A 16,526-nucleotide genomic window follows, 5' to 3' on the forward strand; every position below is an offset into this window, starting at 1 on the left:
CTTGTGACACTCGGGCTGCTAACCCTCACAGCCATACTTCAGGCCAACATTGCACTTTACCACCCCTGAGCTCAATACTGAGTTTACATTCCTTGCGGCCACTAACAAGTTAATGGGTTTCCATTCTCAACTATTTCAGTGACAATCTGTATCTTATGAAGTGTTTTGCTCTATAGGGAAAAATAACAGTGAACCTTTACTATGGACACAAATGAGCCAAATACTCTTCTATATGTTTATGAGCATAAATCCATTCAAAACCATCCCCACAACCACCCTGTGCCTTCGGCAATATCTTCAATCACTCCCAGCGTATGGATGAGAGGACTCTGGGCAAAAAAAACACAGTTAACATATGTACCCAAGGCCGTGCAACTTGTAAAGAAAAGGAGGGAGACGTGAATCTTAGCTTTGCCCCTTCGCAGTTCACCTCCTACCCACTCTACTCTTGTAAAGATGAGGGCAAAACTTTTAGCCAAAAGCAATTCACAAATGTTGACGTGTTTAGAATTTAACCTGGTCACCTGAACTGATATGAAAGTAATTCCAAGACGGGCAAAATCTTGGAGGAGCTCTCATCTCAGAGACTGTAGGCCTTGTTGTCTAATGCGCCAGGGATCACCAGAAGTGCGGGCCCCCTCAGAGGCACCCCACACCCACCCCACACTTAAAAGACAGCAGCTCACTTTTAGCCACTTCATATGCTAGAGTTTCACTTAGGGTTGGTTTCACTGCACTTAACAGTTTCATTTCGTACTCAAAGAGAATTCTGCCACTTTAAAAAATATTTAAAACCACTGAACTGTCCAATAATTTCATCTTAAAATCAAGAAACTAAGCAAACTGATGGTTGCTAGAGAGGAGGTGAGTGTAAGGAGAAAAAAAAAATCAGGGAACTGAGGCCCAGAGAGGATTATCTAAGGAAAGCCACACGTTCAAATGTTGAAACTTAACCCTTACGAAAAATTATGATGACCTATTTAATCCGGAGATGTACCTATAATAATTAGTTTAAACTGTCTTTCATCCTCTTATAAAAGAAGACATTTCTTTTTTCTTGTGGTTATGCTAATACCTGCTTTGGTCCAGGCAATTATTGGAGGTGGGTTGCCTTCAGCCTCACAGAGAAATTCTACAGAATGTCCTTCTAGCACCATTTGATCCTTGGGAATTCTTGTGAATTGTGGAGGAGCTAAAGAGAATGAAAAAGTACATCAAAGTTAAAAACTACTCCATAAATTTTCAATGCCAAGAGGGGAAAAAAAGGAAATAGGTTTAAATATGTTGCTTGGGGCACCGGGGTGGCTCAGTATGTAAAGCTTTGGACTCTTGATTTTGGCTCAGGTCATGATCTCACGGTGGTTGTAAGATCAAGCCCCGCACAGGGTTCTGCGCCGAGCATGGGGCCTGCTTAAGATTCTCTCTCTCCCTCTCCCCCTCCCTTGCTCAGACGCACGCACGTGTGCGCACACGCACAATTTCTCTCTCTCAAATAAATAAGTTGCTTAACTGGAATTTGTTTCCAGTTATTTACACAAAAGCTACTAAGAGTATGTAGGTGTTTGCGTATGTCTGTGCCTACTTGTAAAGAAACCAGAGATACACATACCTGGTTTGCGAGGCAGAAAAGTGGTAGTTAATAGGAGGGAAGTATTTCTAAATCTTATGGAATCTGCTTCACGTGTTGTTTATTAACTGTGATAGACCTATCTAAAACTAGGGATTGTATTTGAACCATTAACAAAATTGTTTCCTCCGAACTTTCATAAACATGATGAAATTTGAAACAAGTCATTCTGTTAATCTCAGGAAAAAAATGCTTCCTGTAACACATGATACGATCGCTTTGAAAAAGTCACATTTAAGTCAAAGTTCCAAGATTTCCAAGTGTTCAGATCTTTTGCAGTTGAATTTGTTTAAATAGCTAATAGCTGCATGTACAGTTATAGAATCTGTTCATGACTTTCATTAATATGCAAAATAGATCTATTTGGCCACTCAAGGGCACAATGATCTCCAGTAATCCCTAAGGGAGGAGATTTTCAAACAACTTTCTGAGATGACCTGACCACTTCTCCTCGCTGTTAGATCTTTGTACTCACCCCCTCCTTGCCCTTCCTTACCATCTGGATTTACAAGAAACATGATGAAATAAATAATGTTAGGCAAGGTATATATGTTTCAGCTTTCACGTTGTGTGTAAGTAATAAAGATTTTTAAAAGTCTTCAGTTCTAAGTAAGGCACTAGGCTGAACAATGGGAAAAGATAAATTCCAAGGTCATGCAAATTTATGAAAGCCCTCAGGAACGCTTGCAAGATGCTTGCAATAGAATCTTAGAAAAGTCAAGCTAGAAAACAGTCCACAGATCAGCAGTCTTAGGTTCCATGTCCTACAGATGAAGAAATCCAGGCTGGGGGAGGTTGAACTCAGTAACTCTCAGAGACAGGATGAAAATTTAGTCCACTCAACCCCTAGCCTGATGTTCTTTTTGGAACATTACACTAACTTTTAAAATTGCTAGGGATAACTTGAAATGAACAAAAATATTTCTACATTAAAAAATCAATTTGTGACACTGTAGAAGAGCTATAAAGCAAAAGTAGGGAGGGGTTATAGCAAGTCATTTGGTCAAGGCACAAATGTTGGGAAATTTGACTTCGACTTTTTAGTAATAACAAAACTCTAGCCAAGTCTGGGTGAAAATTGTATTTCATGTGGTTTCATGGAAAATAATATTTTTAATTCCCAGAGACCACATCCTACCAGAAATTAGGAAAAACATAAATAAATGATCATTTTATGCTTGTTCCTCACATGAAAATGGCCAACTCGCTAGATCAATGAAGAAATTTTGAGATCTAATGGGGAGAAAACTCAGAAGAGCTAAACATCACAAAGGGAGGCAGTGCAGGCTGTAGTAACTGAACAAGGATATGGAGTTCACATTTCTGGGCCTTCTACTTAACTAACAATGGTGGCCAACAGTCCCAGCTCCGATGCTAAACCCCCACATGCTTAGGCGAAGCGTTCTGCCATTTTCTTAAAAGTCACCCTTCTGGTGGACTTTACAAAATCCGTGACCATGATGCCTCATACAAAAAAGCATTTTTGTTTACACTGTTGGGAACTATAGGCTTTTTCACCTAAGTGGCCCATACTGTGATTCACACCTTCCATTGAGGCTTTTTCTTTTTCATTTTATTATTTGTTCAGCCAGTCTGGGGAAGGAAATTAATCTGTGGGCCATTGTATTCTTGGCTTAGATGGACACTGAAAGAACTAAAGAAAATTGATAGAACATCTGTTAAGATGACACAAAGGGGTACATCTTAAAATATTTAGTCTGTGCACTAGGCGAATAAAAGAAGCCTCTTTTGTAAATGTATTGAATGATTAACGGACCATTTCAAGACCGATTAAAAATCTCGACACAGGGACCTACAAGTAACCCAACTACACAGTTGGGACAAAAGACAAGCAGGTGGCAATTTCAGTGCAAACTTCCTGGTAAAAAGAAATCGTTAGCGTATTGTAGTATGAGAAATGAACAGCACCATAAACGTCAGAGTTTGGTGAGACGTCAACTGATCCAGATGAAACAACAGAAGTAGAAACTAAATGCAAGAAGCTGAGACACAAAGGACTAGAAAGGAGCCTGTCAGAGTGTAAATGCCTCATTAGGTGTTATGCTTCTAAACACCAGACCTTAGATACAAAATAAGGCAAGAAACAAACCCAAATACTATTTCTTTGCAAGCAGTTTTCAACCCGGACACGTGGAAAGCCTAAAAATAATGTTTGGGTCCTTTAAAAGTAATTTCCCCCAGGAGTTACCCAGGACTTCACGAAAAAATTTCATTTCTACACCTTTTTTAGAGTATAGAAAATGTTTTTCCATGGTATTAACATTTCTAGGGGGAACGCAATTCTTTCCTCAGACATACGAATGGGAACAAGAAGTTATTGATCTTTTGCTACTTAAAGAGCTGATGGTAAGCAAAAGCAATTTGGCAAACATTTACTGAATGCCGGAAACGCAGGACGGGTGAAGTGCTGAACCTTCCAGAGGGCCACTCGCACTGCTCCCCAGCAGCCAGCATTCACCGTCCCGAAGTCGCCCGACTCCTGTTCCTAAACATGAGTTTTTGTTCCATGTTTCCCAGGGTCTGGTTTTTGGACAGATAACACCTTATGCAAGTGTGTTAAGTAAAATAACGTAACTTCTTAACTATACTGTTCGTGGCTCTAGGAAGCCCTCGAAAGGTATCACTGTCAGCCGATAAAAAGCAATTTTGGATAGAATGGGACATCTGACATCGTTCAAGTAAGCCTTCTGTTCTGTTTACTACACCTCTAAGCCCACAAGGAGTGTTGAGTGCATATGTGAGCACACGTGCACCTGTACCTACACCCGCACACACAACCAGCACAACAGAAAGGGAGGGGCAGCCCAGGTTAATCACAAAAGCATAGCACGAAAGCACAACGTTCTTTACAACAGGATTGCCTGCCCATGCATATAAACTACTTGTGGTGCTCAGAATAGTTTTATTCTTGCTTTAGTTACACAGCCCAGGCTCGTAAGAGCCGTCAGCGCATTCCCGAGCTATGCCGAGTAGACAGCTTGGTAAGCGACTATGAACATAGGGCACAGAATTTCCACTTCCATGTCTAAAGCGTCTTTCCTACGTCTGTACAGTATACTGAAGCACAAATATCTTTTGACAGTTTGCTGCCAGATGAATGACTTCATCTCCTTTGTGGCTAACGGTTGATTACAGCATGGGGATAAAGACTGAAGTAAAAATAAAGGCAAGTTTTAATGTGAAGCCGATTAGTTTTGAAAAGTCTATTATGTCAAAAACGACATGGCGAATACAAAAATCTCTTCACCGATGTACATGACATTCTTTTTTTAAGTTGAAAAATAATTTTCTGAGTGTGGCAGCATGAACATTTCAATCCCGACCTCCTGCTCCCGTACCTTGTACAATTATGTTCGCTGTGGCTTGGACAGAGCCTTGATTATTGTCGGCGTGACAGGTAAATCGACCGTGGTCCTGCAGGGTGACATTTTGCAAGTAGAGTCCTCCGGAAGTAGCCAGGTGCCTGGATCCATCCAGGGCCTCTCCGCTGCCCCTCGTCCAAGTAACATGGGGGTGTGGGTGGCCCGTGGCCATACATTCCAAAGTTGTGCTCGTGCCAACGAAAACCTCTGTGTCCTGGGGCTGGATTATAAAACTAGGCTTGGCTAAAGCAAAGAGGAAAACAAAACAAAATACAGCCAGTAGCAGTTAAGGGTTATTTATTCTACACTGTGGTTTTTACGTGTTTGTCATTTTCAAAATGACTCTATGCTAAAATATTATATACATACATATTCTCAAATAATTAAAACTAAAATATCTGGATCTTTTTTTGAGAGAGAGAGAGAGAGAGAGAAAGCACTCGTGTGTGTGCACGCATTCAAGTGGGGGAGGGGCAGAGGGAGACGTTGCGAGGGAATCCCAAGCAAGCTCCACGCTCATCACGGACCTGGAGATCATGACTTGAGCTGAAATCGAGAGCTGAAACCAACTGAGCCACCCAGGCGCCCCGAAAATGTCTAGATCTGAAATCCGGATTTGATATAAACATGTAATTTTTTTTTAAAGACCGCTTCCCTGTACGCCAGGATGTATCATAGACACTGCTGGGGCACACCTATTTTTTATTTCAGGGCTAACTGCTCAAATGTTCCATTGAAAAATATCCCCTTCTGAGACTCTCTTGCAGTTAAGGGTATCTGTGTGACACTCTTCTGCCAGCACGGTGTAGACACATGTCACTGGACGAGTTTCCTTCCCAGATAAAAGAGTGGTTTAGTCAGTCATTGCTCCTTCTGTTTGCTGCCTGGCATTTGGTCATGAGTTTTGGGTTACAGGAGCCAACTTCGTACCAACAGGTGACAATTATGAGGGGAGAAAAAGGTCTATGTGCAAAGGACTAAAGAATAGAAAGATCTCATTGGAGCACTGGGCTAATGTGGCAGCTCGGTCCAGACTCCCACACTGCTTGTGGCACCTGAATAAACCACACACACACACACACACACACACACACACACACACACTGTGTGTGTTCAAGTCATGTCTCATCAAATTTTCTGACACTTTCAGCCAAACATAATACGATAGTAAGTATTCTTGTAAATACAAAACTTAGACTTCCATACAGGGTGTTCCGCTCATCGATTCTTAAGAGCGTCATCTTTTCTAGAAATCTGAAGCAGAAATTAAAGACTTAGTAGGGTGTTAAAAATGCCTAATTATCGGGTCTAATTTGGGGGGGCTCCTTAATTTCTGAGATAAATATACCATGAAGAACAGAGATAAATGCGTTTAATCTAATTCAACAATCAAGATTTAATTTTCACAATATTGCATGCCTTAAGATGGATAAAATGTTCTAGATGTTGAAAAGATGCACAAGACATACTCCCGTCCTTGTAAGCTTATGCTTCAGCTACGAGAACAGAAAACAAGCCACGTAGTCTGAAGAACTACAACATACCTTGGAAATCATTATATTGCACTAAGGCGTAAAGGGCTGTAGAAAAATGGAAAGAGGTATTATAACAATTGAGATACAAAAGGTTTTTGGAGCAAATCAATGGCAGTGAAAATGAAAAGGAAGATAATCCGATACATCGTGGAACCAAATTTCTAGAGACTTGATCAAGAAAAGATAGCAGTGGAGGCTGAATCTGAAGTTTTAGGAGGATGTTAATAACATCAACGGTGATGGCAAACGTGAGATGAAGTGCAGGCGAAAGTGTTTGAGCGACGTAAAAAATTTACATGTGAAGATGAGCACAAAGGCGGTGGTGAGTGAGATCAATCCAAATCTCAGGAAAGATACCAGCAATAGAATCTGTGAAATGGACAGAAATTACTCAAGTTTGATGTTTGGGAATTGCTTCAAAAGTCAAGGAGGGTTCAACAGAAGAGGAAGAAATGTGGTTAGGGCAGGCCAACTGGAGGAAGGGTGGGTGTTGGAGGGTGTGGGGAACAACACGGTCAAGGCAAGCTGAAGTCTTTAAGAAGGAGAGGACCTTAGAAAAGGATCAGGAGAAAGCAGCGCCCAGAAGTCAAAGTAGGAATACTCCCGTGCGCAGAGTCAGGCTTGACCTAGAGGGCAAAGTGGATGATGCTTTGGAAAGAGCTAGTGGGTGTGCTGATGAGAAAGTACCGAAGAACTCCGTAGGGAATTCCCGAATCCAGTCAATCTCTGACTCAAATGCCTCAATTCTGCCGGAGTAACTCTTAGTTCAGTGGCGTTTTCTCTACTCCCTCTGTCACTGCCCCATCCAACGTCACTGCTCTCCTGTGCATCATCGCCACAGCCTGCCCGCCCCTCACCTTACTCTGTCCTCCTGCTTGTTCTCCGAACTGCAGCCTGGGCGACCATTTTAAAAGAGCAATCTAATTTTGGTCACACTTTGAGCACAGTAATGAATGATTCAGCTCTGCCTTACAGCCCCCCAAATCTCAAGGAATCCCCCACTCTGCATCTGTACCCTCGAGGCATCCAGTCTTGAATGTGCCCTGCTCTGTCTACCTTTACTGCCCCTTCTCCTACGATGAGGTTTCAGTCCTCTTTATCTGGCTGTTTCCTACTTCTTGCCTTCGGCTTCTAGGTCACGGGTCCTGGGAAATCCTTTCTTGAACGAACACAGATCTCCAAGTCGGCTCCCAGGGCTCTTCCTCTGACAGGGCTGTGCGGCGGCCCGCTCTAGAGGGCCGGTTATCAAACTTGGGGAATCTTTCAAGCTGCTTGTGAAGCACAGCCATTGTTAGAAAATCCAGGGACCTAAACTTACAACTAAATAAACCTCCTGAACGTCAAAGATCAATGCTGACGTTTACCACTTCTCATTGTTCCACATTTTGCTATTATCTGGAGTTCTGAGATGGTCTACATCTGCGTCTGCAGGGTAGAAATGCTATGCTACCAGTAGCATTTCTGCTCCATCTCGTCTCAGCTCCGAATTCATCGGTGTCTCGTCAATCGTCGGCAAATGTTGCACCTCAGGGCTGCTCCCTCGCCCCCAGAGCCAGCGCTTACACATTTGCCAGCGCACAGCGAACTCCCCTTTATCCTCCTAGCCCCTCTCCTTACCTGTCATAAAACCTGCCATTTTGTTGAATTATGGCTAATCGCCCAATCTATCGCCTGATAGACTATCGACTCGGTAAGGGCTGAGGAAACAGTGTCACTCTTTCCATCAGCTCTCTCAAAATGATATTACTACAAATTTGTCACAGGCACTGTGGCTGGTTTACACGGGCCACTGACATTAGGGCAAAGCAAAGCTCCTGGAAAGTTAAAGGAGCATAGGCTGTCGACCATAGAATCTTCAACAGCAAGCTCAGTAGGCATTCAGTAAATATTTGGTGGGTAATTAATTATGAATGAATAACTGAACGTTTGTTAGGAAAGGATGATAGCCCTGCCTAGGTACCACTGAGTCCCTCTGTCTGAGGAGGGCGGGTCGTCTTCTGAGGAGGCTGGATAGGTCATCAAAAGGAGAACAGCAGTCTTGGCACAGCACCTGTGGTGACTACGAGAGAAGAGAACGGAAGCAGGAAATTTAAAAAAAAACTTGAAGAGAAAAAGAACAATTTCTGTAGAAGACTAGAAAGTGATAGAAAATGGCAACAGTTTCACTTTTAAGTGCTCCATCCTTTAAAGAAGCAACATAAGTCATTTTCTAGTGCAAATAACTGATGGAGAACTGAGGCATTTACCCCAAGTTCCCTCAGGAAGAAAACCCGTACCTGGAGGACTGGAGTATCTGAGCATGGCATTCTGGGTCTTGACTTCCCCGGCTGAGTTTCTGGCCATGCACTGATATTCACCTTGGTCCGACTCACGGGTGTTTCGGATCATGAGTGTCCCATCGTCAAACAAGTTAAGTCGAGTATCATCTTCCAAATCCAATGAATGGCTGGAAACGCACGTTTTACACACATGTTATTTAACCCCAATCATGTCTCAAACACTTAACAAGACTGAACATATAGGAACTTATAAATATGGCTCGTGTATATCGACTTGTTAACTTCTAAAATTATCTTAATAATCTAGAACATTTTAGTTTAAATCCTAGTTGTCCCTTCCCATTTCTGAGACTGTATCCTAAACACAGGTTTCAAGTCAAGACATGATAGAAAGGAAGGAGGTTTAAATGTCCTGCTTCCCAAGGCAGCATGACTTTAATTTTTTTTTAACTTTTTTTTAACGTTTATTTATTTTTGAGACAGGGAGAGACAGAGCATGAACAGCGGAGGAGCAGGGAGAGAGGGAGACACAGAATCTGAAGCAGGCTCCAGGCTCTGAGCCGTCAGCACAGAGCCCGACGCGGGGCTCAAACTCACGGACCGCGAGATCATGACCTGAGCCGAAGTCGGACGCCCAACCGACCAAGCCACCCAGGCACCCCTTTAATTTTTTTGTTAATGTTTATTCATCTTTGAGAGACAGAGGGAGACACAACATGAGCGGGGAAGAGAGAGGGAGACACAGAATCCAAAGCAGGCTCCAGGCTCTGAGCTGTCAGCACAGAGACCAACATGGGGCTTGAACTCACCAACTGAGAGATCTTGACCCGAGCCAAAGTCGGACGCTCAACCGACTGAGCCACCCAGGCGCCCCTAAAGCAGCATGAATTTAAACACTAAAGCCATCTATCCAAATGAAAGATACTTCTGCACATTGTTATACCTCTGAATTCCCATTAAAAAAATCATCAGACGATCATATGTAAGTTTTGCACCCCTTTTCTGTGAGTCATTCAGAATGCGTTCACATTTCGTGAAGGAGTAGGAAAATATTCATATTGAAGACAACCTAGCTAAAGCCAAGGACAATTACACGACATGGCATTAAATAAGCACAACCCACTTACCCAGTTGTTGGATGTTAGGCCCTCTTAACGGAACTGGACCATTTTGGGGATACCAGGAAAATGGCATTTATCCATCCAAATGGAAGATCCATTGAGTACATAGTGAAGGCTATCATCCAGAAGGTTCAGACATCAATAATATGGTTTTTGGGGGTTATCTCTAGCAATAAATGCAAAGCTACTGACACATAAACATATGTTGGAAGTTTGTACAGAACGTTTTTGTCGTACCAGGGTACTTTTCCCTTTTTTAAAATACTCAGTGATCTTGTCTGAGGAGGAATAGATATTTGTATGAGTCTGCTTAGTACTATAAATTTATTAAACATAAAATGTTCCCCCAACACACACATTCATCACTCAATAAGCTCAATTAAACACTTAGTCTACATCATCCATCAATAACACCCTTTCCAGAGGAAGAGGTCCATTGAGGGGATCTCATGTCTCTTTTTAATTTGTTTTACAAAGCCAACAGCTTCCAAGTTTGTCTACTCATTTAAATATGTGCCATCACTGAAGGATAATAACTCATCTTATTTTCATATATGTAAAAACTAAAGCATGTTCAATTAAAGAGATGGAGAAATCATCCTTATTCAGCAATTTCTGTCACAAAGGATAAGGAGGCACACAATGGCCATATTTCACATCCATTTTTTTAGAGTGGAGCAGAGAAGACAGGACACACAGATGCAATCTCTTCTTCACCCGCTGAAAAGCCTAATTTTAAGAAAAACTACCAGTTACTAGGGCACCTGGGTGGTTCAGTCGGTTAAGCATCTGATGCTTGGTTTTGGCTCTTGATCTCACAGTTCGTGAGTTTGAGCCCTACATTGGGCTCTGCACTGACAGTGCAGAGCCTGCTTGGGATTCTCTCTCTCCCTCTCTCTTTGCCTCTCCTGCATTCTCTCTCTCTCTCAAATTAAATAGGGGCACCTGGGTGGCTCAGTCGGTTAAACATCCAACTTCAGCTCAGGTCATGATCTCGCGGTTCGGGAGTTTGAGCCCGGCGCTGGGCTCTGTGCCGACAGCTCGGAGCCTGGAGCCTGCTTCGGATTCTGTGTCTCCCTCTGTCTCTGCCTCTTCCCCGCTTGCACTCTGTCCCTCTTTCTCAAAAATAAACGTTAAAAAGAAGAATTTTTAAAAACAAAATAAATAAACTTAAAAAATTAAAAAGAAAAAAAAAAAAGAAAAACTACCAGTTAGTAAGAACTTCAAGTTGCTATTTTTGAAGAGATTCGCTTTAGGAAAAACAATAGTGCTTCTGAACGGTCAGTCATGCAAGGCATAGGCAAGGGAACTAGATGACGGACATTCCTGTAAGTATAAACAGCTACTCAGTGTCAGTAACCTGCAATGAACATCAGAAAGCACGTTTTCTTTAAGTGCCCACATTCAAAAGTCTCATTTAGTATTAAACTAATGATTTTAAACACAATTCTAAAATCATCTAACCTTACACCCAATGAAGAAGACCTACTTGCAAAAGGGGGGCCTGGGTGGCTCTGTCAGTTATGCATCCGGCTCTTGATTTCAGGTCACGTTGTGATCTCATGGTTCATGAGATTGAGCCCCGCATCAGGCTCTGCACTGGCAGCTCAAAGCCTGCTTGGGACTTTCTCTCTCCCTCTCTCTCTGCCCCTTCCCCACTCACACATGCTCTCTTTCTCAAAATAAATTAAAAAAAAAAAAAAGACTACTTGCAAAGGAACATGCCAGCAATAATGGAACTGCATCTTTTCCAAAGATGATTTAGTTTCTTTAAAATTTGTTCTTGGAGGGGCGCCTGGGTGGCTCGGTTGGTTGAGCGACCGACTTCGGCTCAGGTCCTGATCTCGCAGTGTGTGAGTTTGAGCCCCGCGTCGGGCTCTGTGCCGACAGCTCAGAGCCTGGAGCCTACTTCAGATTCTATGTGCCCCCCTCTCTCTACCCCTCCCCTGCTCACACTCTGTGTCTCTCTGTCTCTTAATAATAAATAAACGTTAAAAAAATTTTTTAAAAATTTGTTCTTGAAGCTTCCAAACTGGTAAACATGTAGATATTTGGGGAGCATCACACTCAGAAAGCACAGAAGGTCTGCACCCCTTCCCACATACTTTGCCCTCTCCATCTGGCTGCTCCTGAGTTGTATCCTTTTATAAGAAACTATAATTTAACCCTTCCCAGATGCTTGGAACGATATGACAGACATAGTCTCCTCCTTCATGGAGGTAGAGTCTCGTAAAATGACAGGCTAGTAACAACATAGCATCTGCCTCAGCCTCTATGTGACGGAGAATTGGGACAAAAGGAAATGGAGGAGGAAGAGGAGGGGGAAAATAGTTGTACACCCACATTACACACAGAGAAATAAAGCAAATGTGGCAAGAAAAACTCGTTCTAAAACTGAATCCCAAAATATCAAAAGTTACCAAGTGTGTATATGGTATCTGTCTTCTGGCTAGACGATGCAACAGAGTTCAGCAATTTTTACTCTTTAAAATGGTATAAAACCAAAAAAATTAAACCCACAAAAACCAAATGGTATAAAACCAAACAAATTAAACCCAGCACATCAAACCCACGCATTTACAACGCACCAATCCCTTTCCCTGGTTATTTCTCTGTTTGCTGATAAAAACTGTTTGCTCACGAATCATGCTGTTCCTTCAAAAATTCAAAGCAGGTCTTCGTGTCTCAATATACGTATCACATTGTCAACTTGGTGCAAACCAAGTAGCAATCATATGTAAAAACACAAAGGTGCGCACAAGTAGAATGTTCTTAGATTTTTGTTTTCCTTGCAAATGTGCCGACAAACAGGTTTGATTTATTAAAGGGAATTCATTGCAATAAGCATTTACAAAGTGCTTTCTAAGAACTAGGCTCTGTGGCTAGGTACCAGAAATAGAAAGATAAGTTAAGTTACTATGCATGCCCACAAACTTAAATTATCTTCAAAAGCATGGCTGGTTTAGAAACCTCTATTAGTCACGTGACTATCTCGCTCAACATCTTCCAGTGGCACTCCAAGATTATAAAGGAAAAGCCAAAGTCATCAGCCTTCCAGTTAATTTTCATATTTTCCTATTACTTTCATAAGCAAAACCTTCATCCCAACAAATATGATGCACCCTCTTTCCTGATCCTATCACAGCAAGTTCTATCCTGTGCCTTTACTCCTTCTTCCAGCTGGAATGGTCTCCCTCCTCTTTGAATTCAATCAATCATTTATCAAAAAATTATTTTGATTGTTATTTCTAGGTACTGGTAATCACTTTACTCTCCTCCTGAGAAGCCTAAAGAATCTCCCAAACTTACATCAAAAATGGTTCTTATATTGCTGCTCTTATCACTGTGATCTAATGATATGCAATTACTAATCATATGCAATTATCTTTTTTTCTTGAAATTTATTTTGGTTGATATTAATATTGATATGGCACCTTTATTTTGATTAATGCAACGTTGCTGTTATATGTTCACCCATATAACACCTCCCAGTATCATGTTTTAGATACACATAAATACCACACAGCTGAATTTTTTTTTTTTAATTTTTTTTCAACGTTTTTTATTTATTTTTGGGACAGAGAGAGACAGAGCATGAACGGGGGAGGGGCAGAGAGAGAGGGAGACACGGAATCGGAAACAGGCTCCAGGCTCTGAGCCATCAGCCCAGAGCCCGACACGGGGCTCGAACTCGCGGACCGCGAGATCATGACCTGGCTGAAGTCGGACACTTAACCGACGGCGCCACCCAGGCACCCCTGAATTTTTCAATCCAATCTTATAATGTCTTTCAAAAGGCTATTTAACCTGTACATGTATTGTTTTTACTAATGTATTTAAACTTCTTTCTAATGAGATATTTTGTTCACTTTCTCTTTCCTCTGCCTTGCCTTTGTCTTAATTCTATCTCTCCCTGCCTTTTGTTGACTGGTCCAGTTTTCTTTAATCACTCTTTCCTTTCTCTAAGTATGAATAGTTGTAGTCTCTTCATGTTTCTTAGTATTTTACCATAATTTTTACCAGGCCTTCCTGACTTCTCTAAATCCAAAGTTAATATCATTCTACACCTCAAAAATGAGACATGGAAATGATTTAATTATGTCCTCTCTCCTTACAATATTTTTATTCGTATCATCTAACATTTTACTTCTCTCTTACTTTAAAGTTGGCCAATACTTTAACAATCTCAATTTATTCATATTTACCGACATGTTTAAAAATACATTGCTTTTGGAGTGCCTGCGTGGCTCAGTCGGTTGAGCGTCCGACTTCGGCTCAGCTCATGATCTCACGGCTCCTGAGTTTGAGCCCCGCATTGGGCTCTGTGCCCACGGCTCAGAGCCTGGAGCCTGCTTCAGATTCTGGGTCTCCCTCTCTCTCTCTACCCTCTCCTGCTCATGCTGTCTCTCTGTCTCTCAAAAATAAATGAACATTTAAAAAAAATGAAAAAAAAATACATTGCTTTTTACTTTTACTTCTTGCATATCACATCTCTCTAACTTGTATTACTTTTAGCAAATATCCCCAAGTAAGGCTCAACTCTTTGCAAATGTCTTCATTTTACTTGTCAGATAATTTAGCTGAATATAAAACAGAAGGAAACTAGATTTTCTCTTCTTCAACCATTTCAATATATACGATTGCCTTCTAGCCATGTACAGTTAACTGTCAGTGTAATTGCTATGCATTTGAAGGTAATCTGAAAATTATCTTGGAATGAAAGGTTTTATCTCTCAACTTTCTGATCATAACGCGCCAGGTATAGATTTCTTTTTTAAGCCCTGGGTGGGAATCAGTACAGTTCTTATTCTGAAATCTCATGATTTTTTTCATTTTTGAAAGAGTCCTCATTATTACTTCTCTAAACATTGACTCCAGCTCATTATTTCTAACCTATCTTTCTGGAACTCCTACTGGATATGTCCTGGGCCTTTGAATTATAGTCTCTGTGTTTCTTAACCATCCAGAAAGCTAATTGACTCCAACAAACGTACCTTCTAATTCTCTAATTCTACCTTTGCTCGTGTCTAATCAGTTCTTAACACACTGCTCTATGGACCCTAAAGTCAGGATAGAGGACTCTAGGGGGAGGAAAAAAGAGAGTGTTAAGGAAGGGACACCTAGGTAGCTTCTAATGAATTGGCTGTATTTTTTTTTCTTAGCTTGGTTTATGTTAAATAGATGTTTGTTTCAAATTATCTGCTCTACTAAACTTTAAGTTCATGCACTTTCAGTCTATATGTTATCTTTCTATTTAAAAAAATACTCAACGACAAATAATGGGTGAGTTAAGATTTGGTGATGTTAAATATTGCTTGGTATCAGCTCTTCCCTTTCACCTCTACTTTTTTTCTATGCAAAATGGTTAATACAGTAACAGAAATTTCTGCCTACACTTTACCTTTCCTTCATTTTATTCCTTCTTCTTCCATTTCTCTGTTTCCTTTTAAATGCATCTTAGTTTCTTTAGTCACCATATTTAAAACCCTTATGCCATACATTCCGTCAGGCAACAGGATTTCACTTGTCCCTTTCTAAATACTATTTCAGTGCCTTTATAACCTTGAAAACATAATGACTGAATTTAAACTGTAAGAAGGCAGAGCAAGCAGTCTGAAGACATGACAAGCAGCAATTTCTATTTCTCAAGTACCCTTGAACAATCTCCAGATGGAAATAAATTGAAGTCTTCTATCAGTTGAAGTCTTTCTCCTGGGCCAGATTCCAAATTTAATAGTGTTCATAATTGCCTTCTTTCCAAGCTATTTTTAACCTACACTTATTAGTTTTCTCCAAGAATTAAAAACACATTTTACAAACATGTCTGGGTTTCTTACTAAAATTACAAATTCAAATTATATACAGAAAAGACGCAAACTATTTTAATATCAGAATATTTTGTGAAGAAAAGCATAAAAATATAGTGTTGATTATACACATTGACAGAAAACAATGAGATTTTGTGCAAGTCTGGGAAGGACACGTGCAAGGCATGCTAGGTACCAATAATGTAATTAATGAAAATATAATTATCCAAGTCCTGTGACTGAATTGTATCAAACATGTAGTTCATTCTATGTATCTATTTCATATCACTTTCCCACTCGTTCTTTAGACGTTTAATTTAAATTTTTAAGTTTGTTATTGCTATTTAATTTTATATTCAGACTTTTAGATTGATACATACCACATTTTATCAAATAGTGCAATGAGAATAAAAAAAATAACTAGTATTTTAAATAATCTTGTATATCCTTTATTGCCAATTCACTTACATCACGTTATACCGATTTATTGTGTGAAATTTGCAACACCAAATGTAAAATGCCAGTTTGCAACTAAAATAATTAAGATGAGGTTATATTTAATTATGTTCAGATTTTAAAACACGCTAGTTTATTATTATCCCACTACTTCCTTCTAGAAATAATACAAAATCCCTTTAGTCAAATTCACAATCATTGATGTCTAGAAATATAAATTTTAAGAAGTCCTCCAGATAATTTGGACAAGTCAAAAGATGAATGCTAAGAGACATTTTTGTCTCTAAGAAATTCTGATAATTTGGGAAATTTCATCTC

At 40.5% G+C, this 16,526-nt stretch overlaps 1 protein-coding gene across 1 annotated transcript in view; it reads right to left on the reverse strand.

The window, feature by feature from the left end:
• PXDNL (peroxidasin like) overlaps positions 1 to 16,526 on the reverse strand; it is a 423,364-nt gene that overhangs the window by 102,055 nt on the left and 304,783 nt on the right. The window contains exons 9-11 of the mRNA XM_042923424.1: positions 8,822 to 8,991; positions 4,987 to 5,253; positions 1,076 to 1,192 (exon numbers count right to left, since the gene is read on the reverse strand). Coding sequence (XP_042779358.1) covers positions 1,076 to 1,192; positions 4,987 to 5,253; positions 8,822 to 8,991 — 554 coding nt within the window. The remainder of the gene's footprint in view (positions 1 to 1,075; positions 1,193 to 4,986; positions 5,254 to 8,821; positions 8,992 to 16,526) is intronic.

Source organism: Panthera leo, chromosome F2, assembly GCF_018350215.1.
Source record: "Panthera leo isolate Ple1 chromosome F2, P.leo_Ple1_pat1.1, whole genome shotgun sequence".
NCBI classification, from domain to species: Eukaryota; Metazoa; Chordata; class Mammalia; order Carnivora; family Felidae; genus Panthera; species Panthera leo.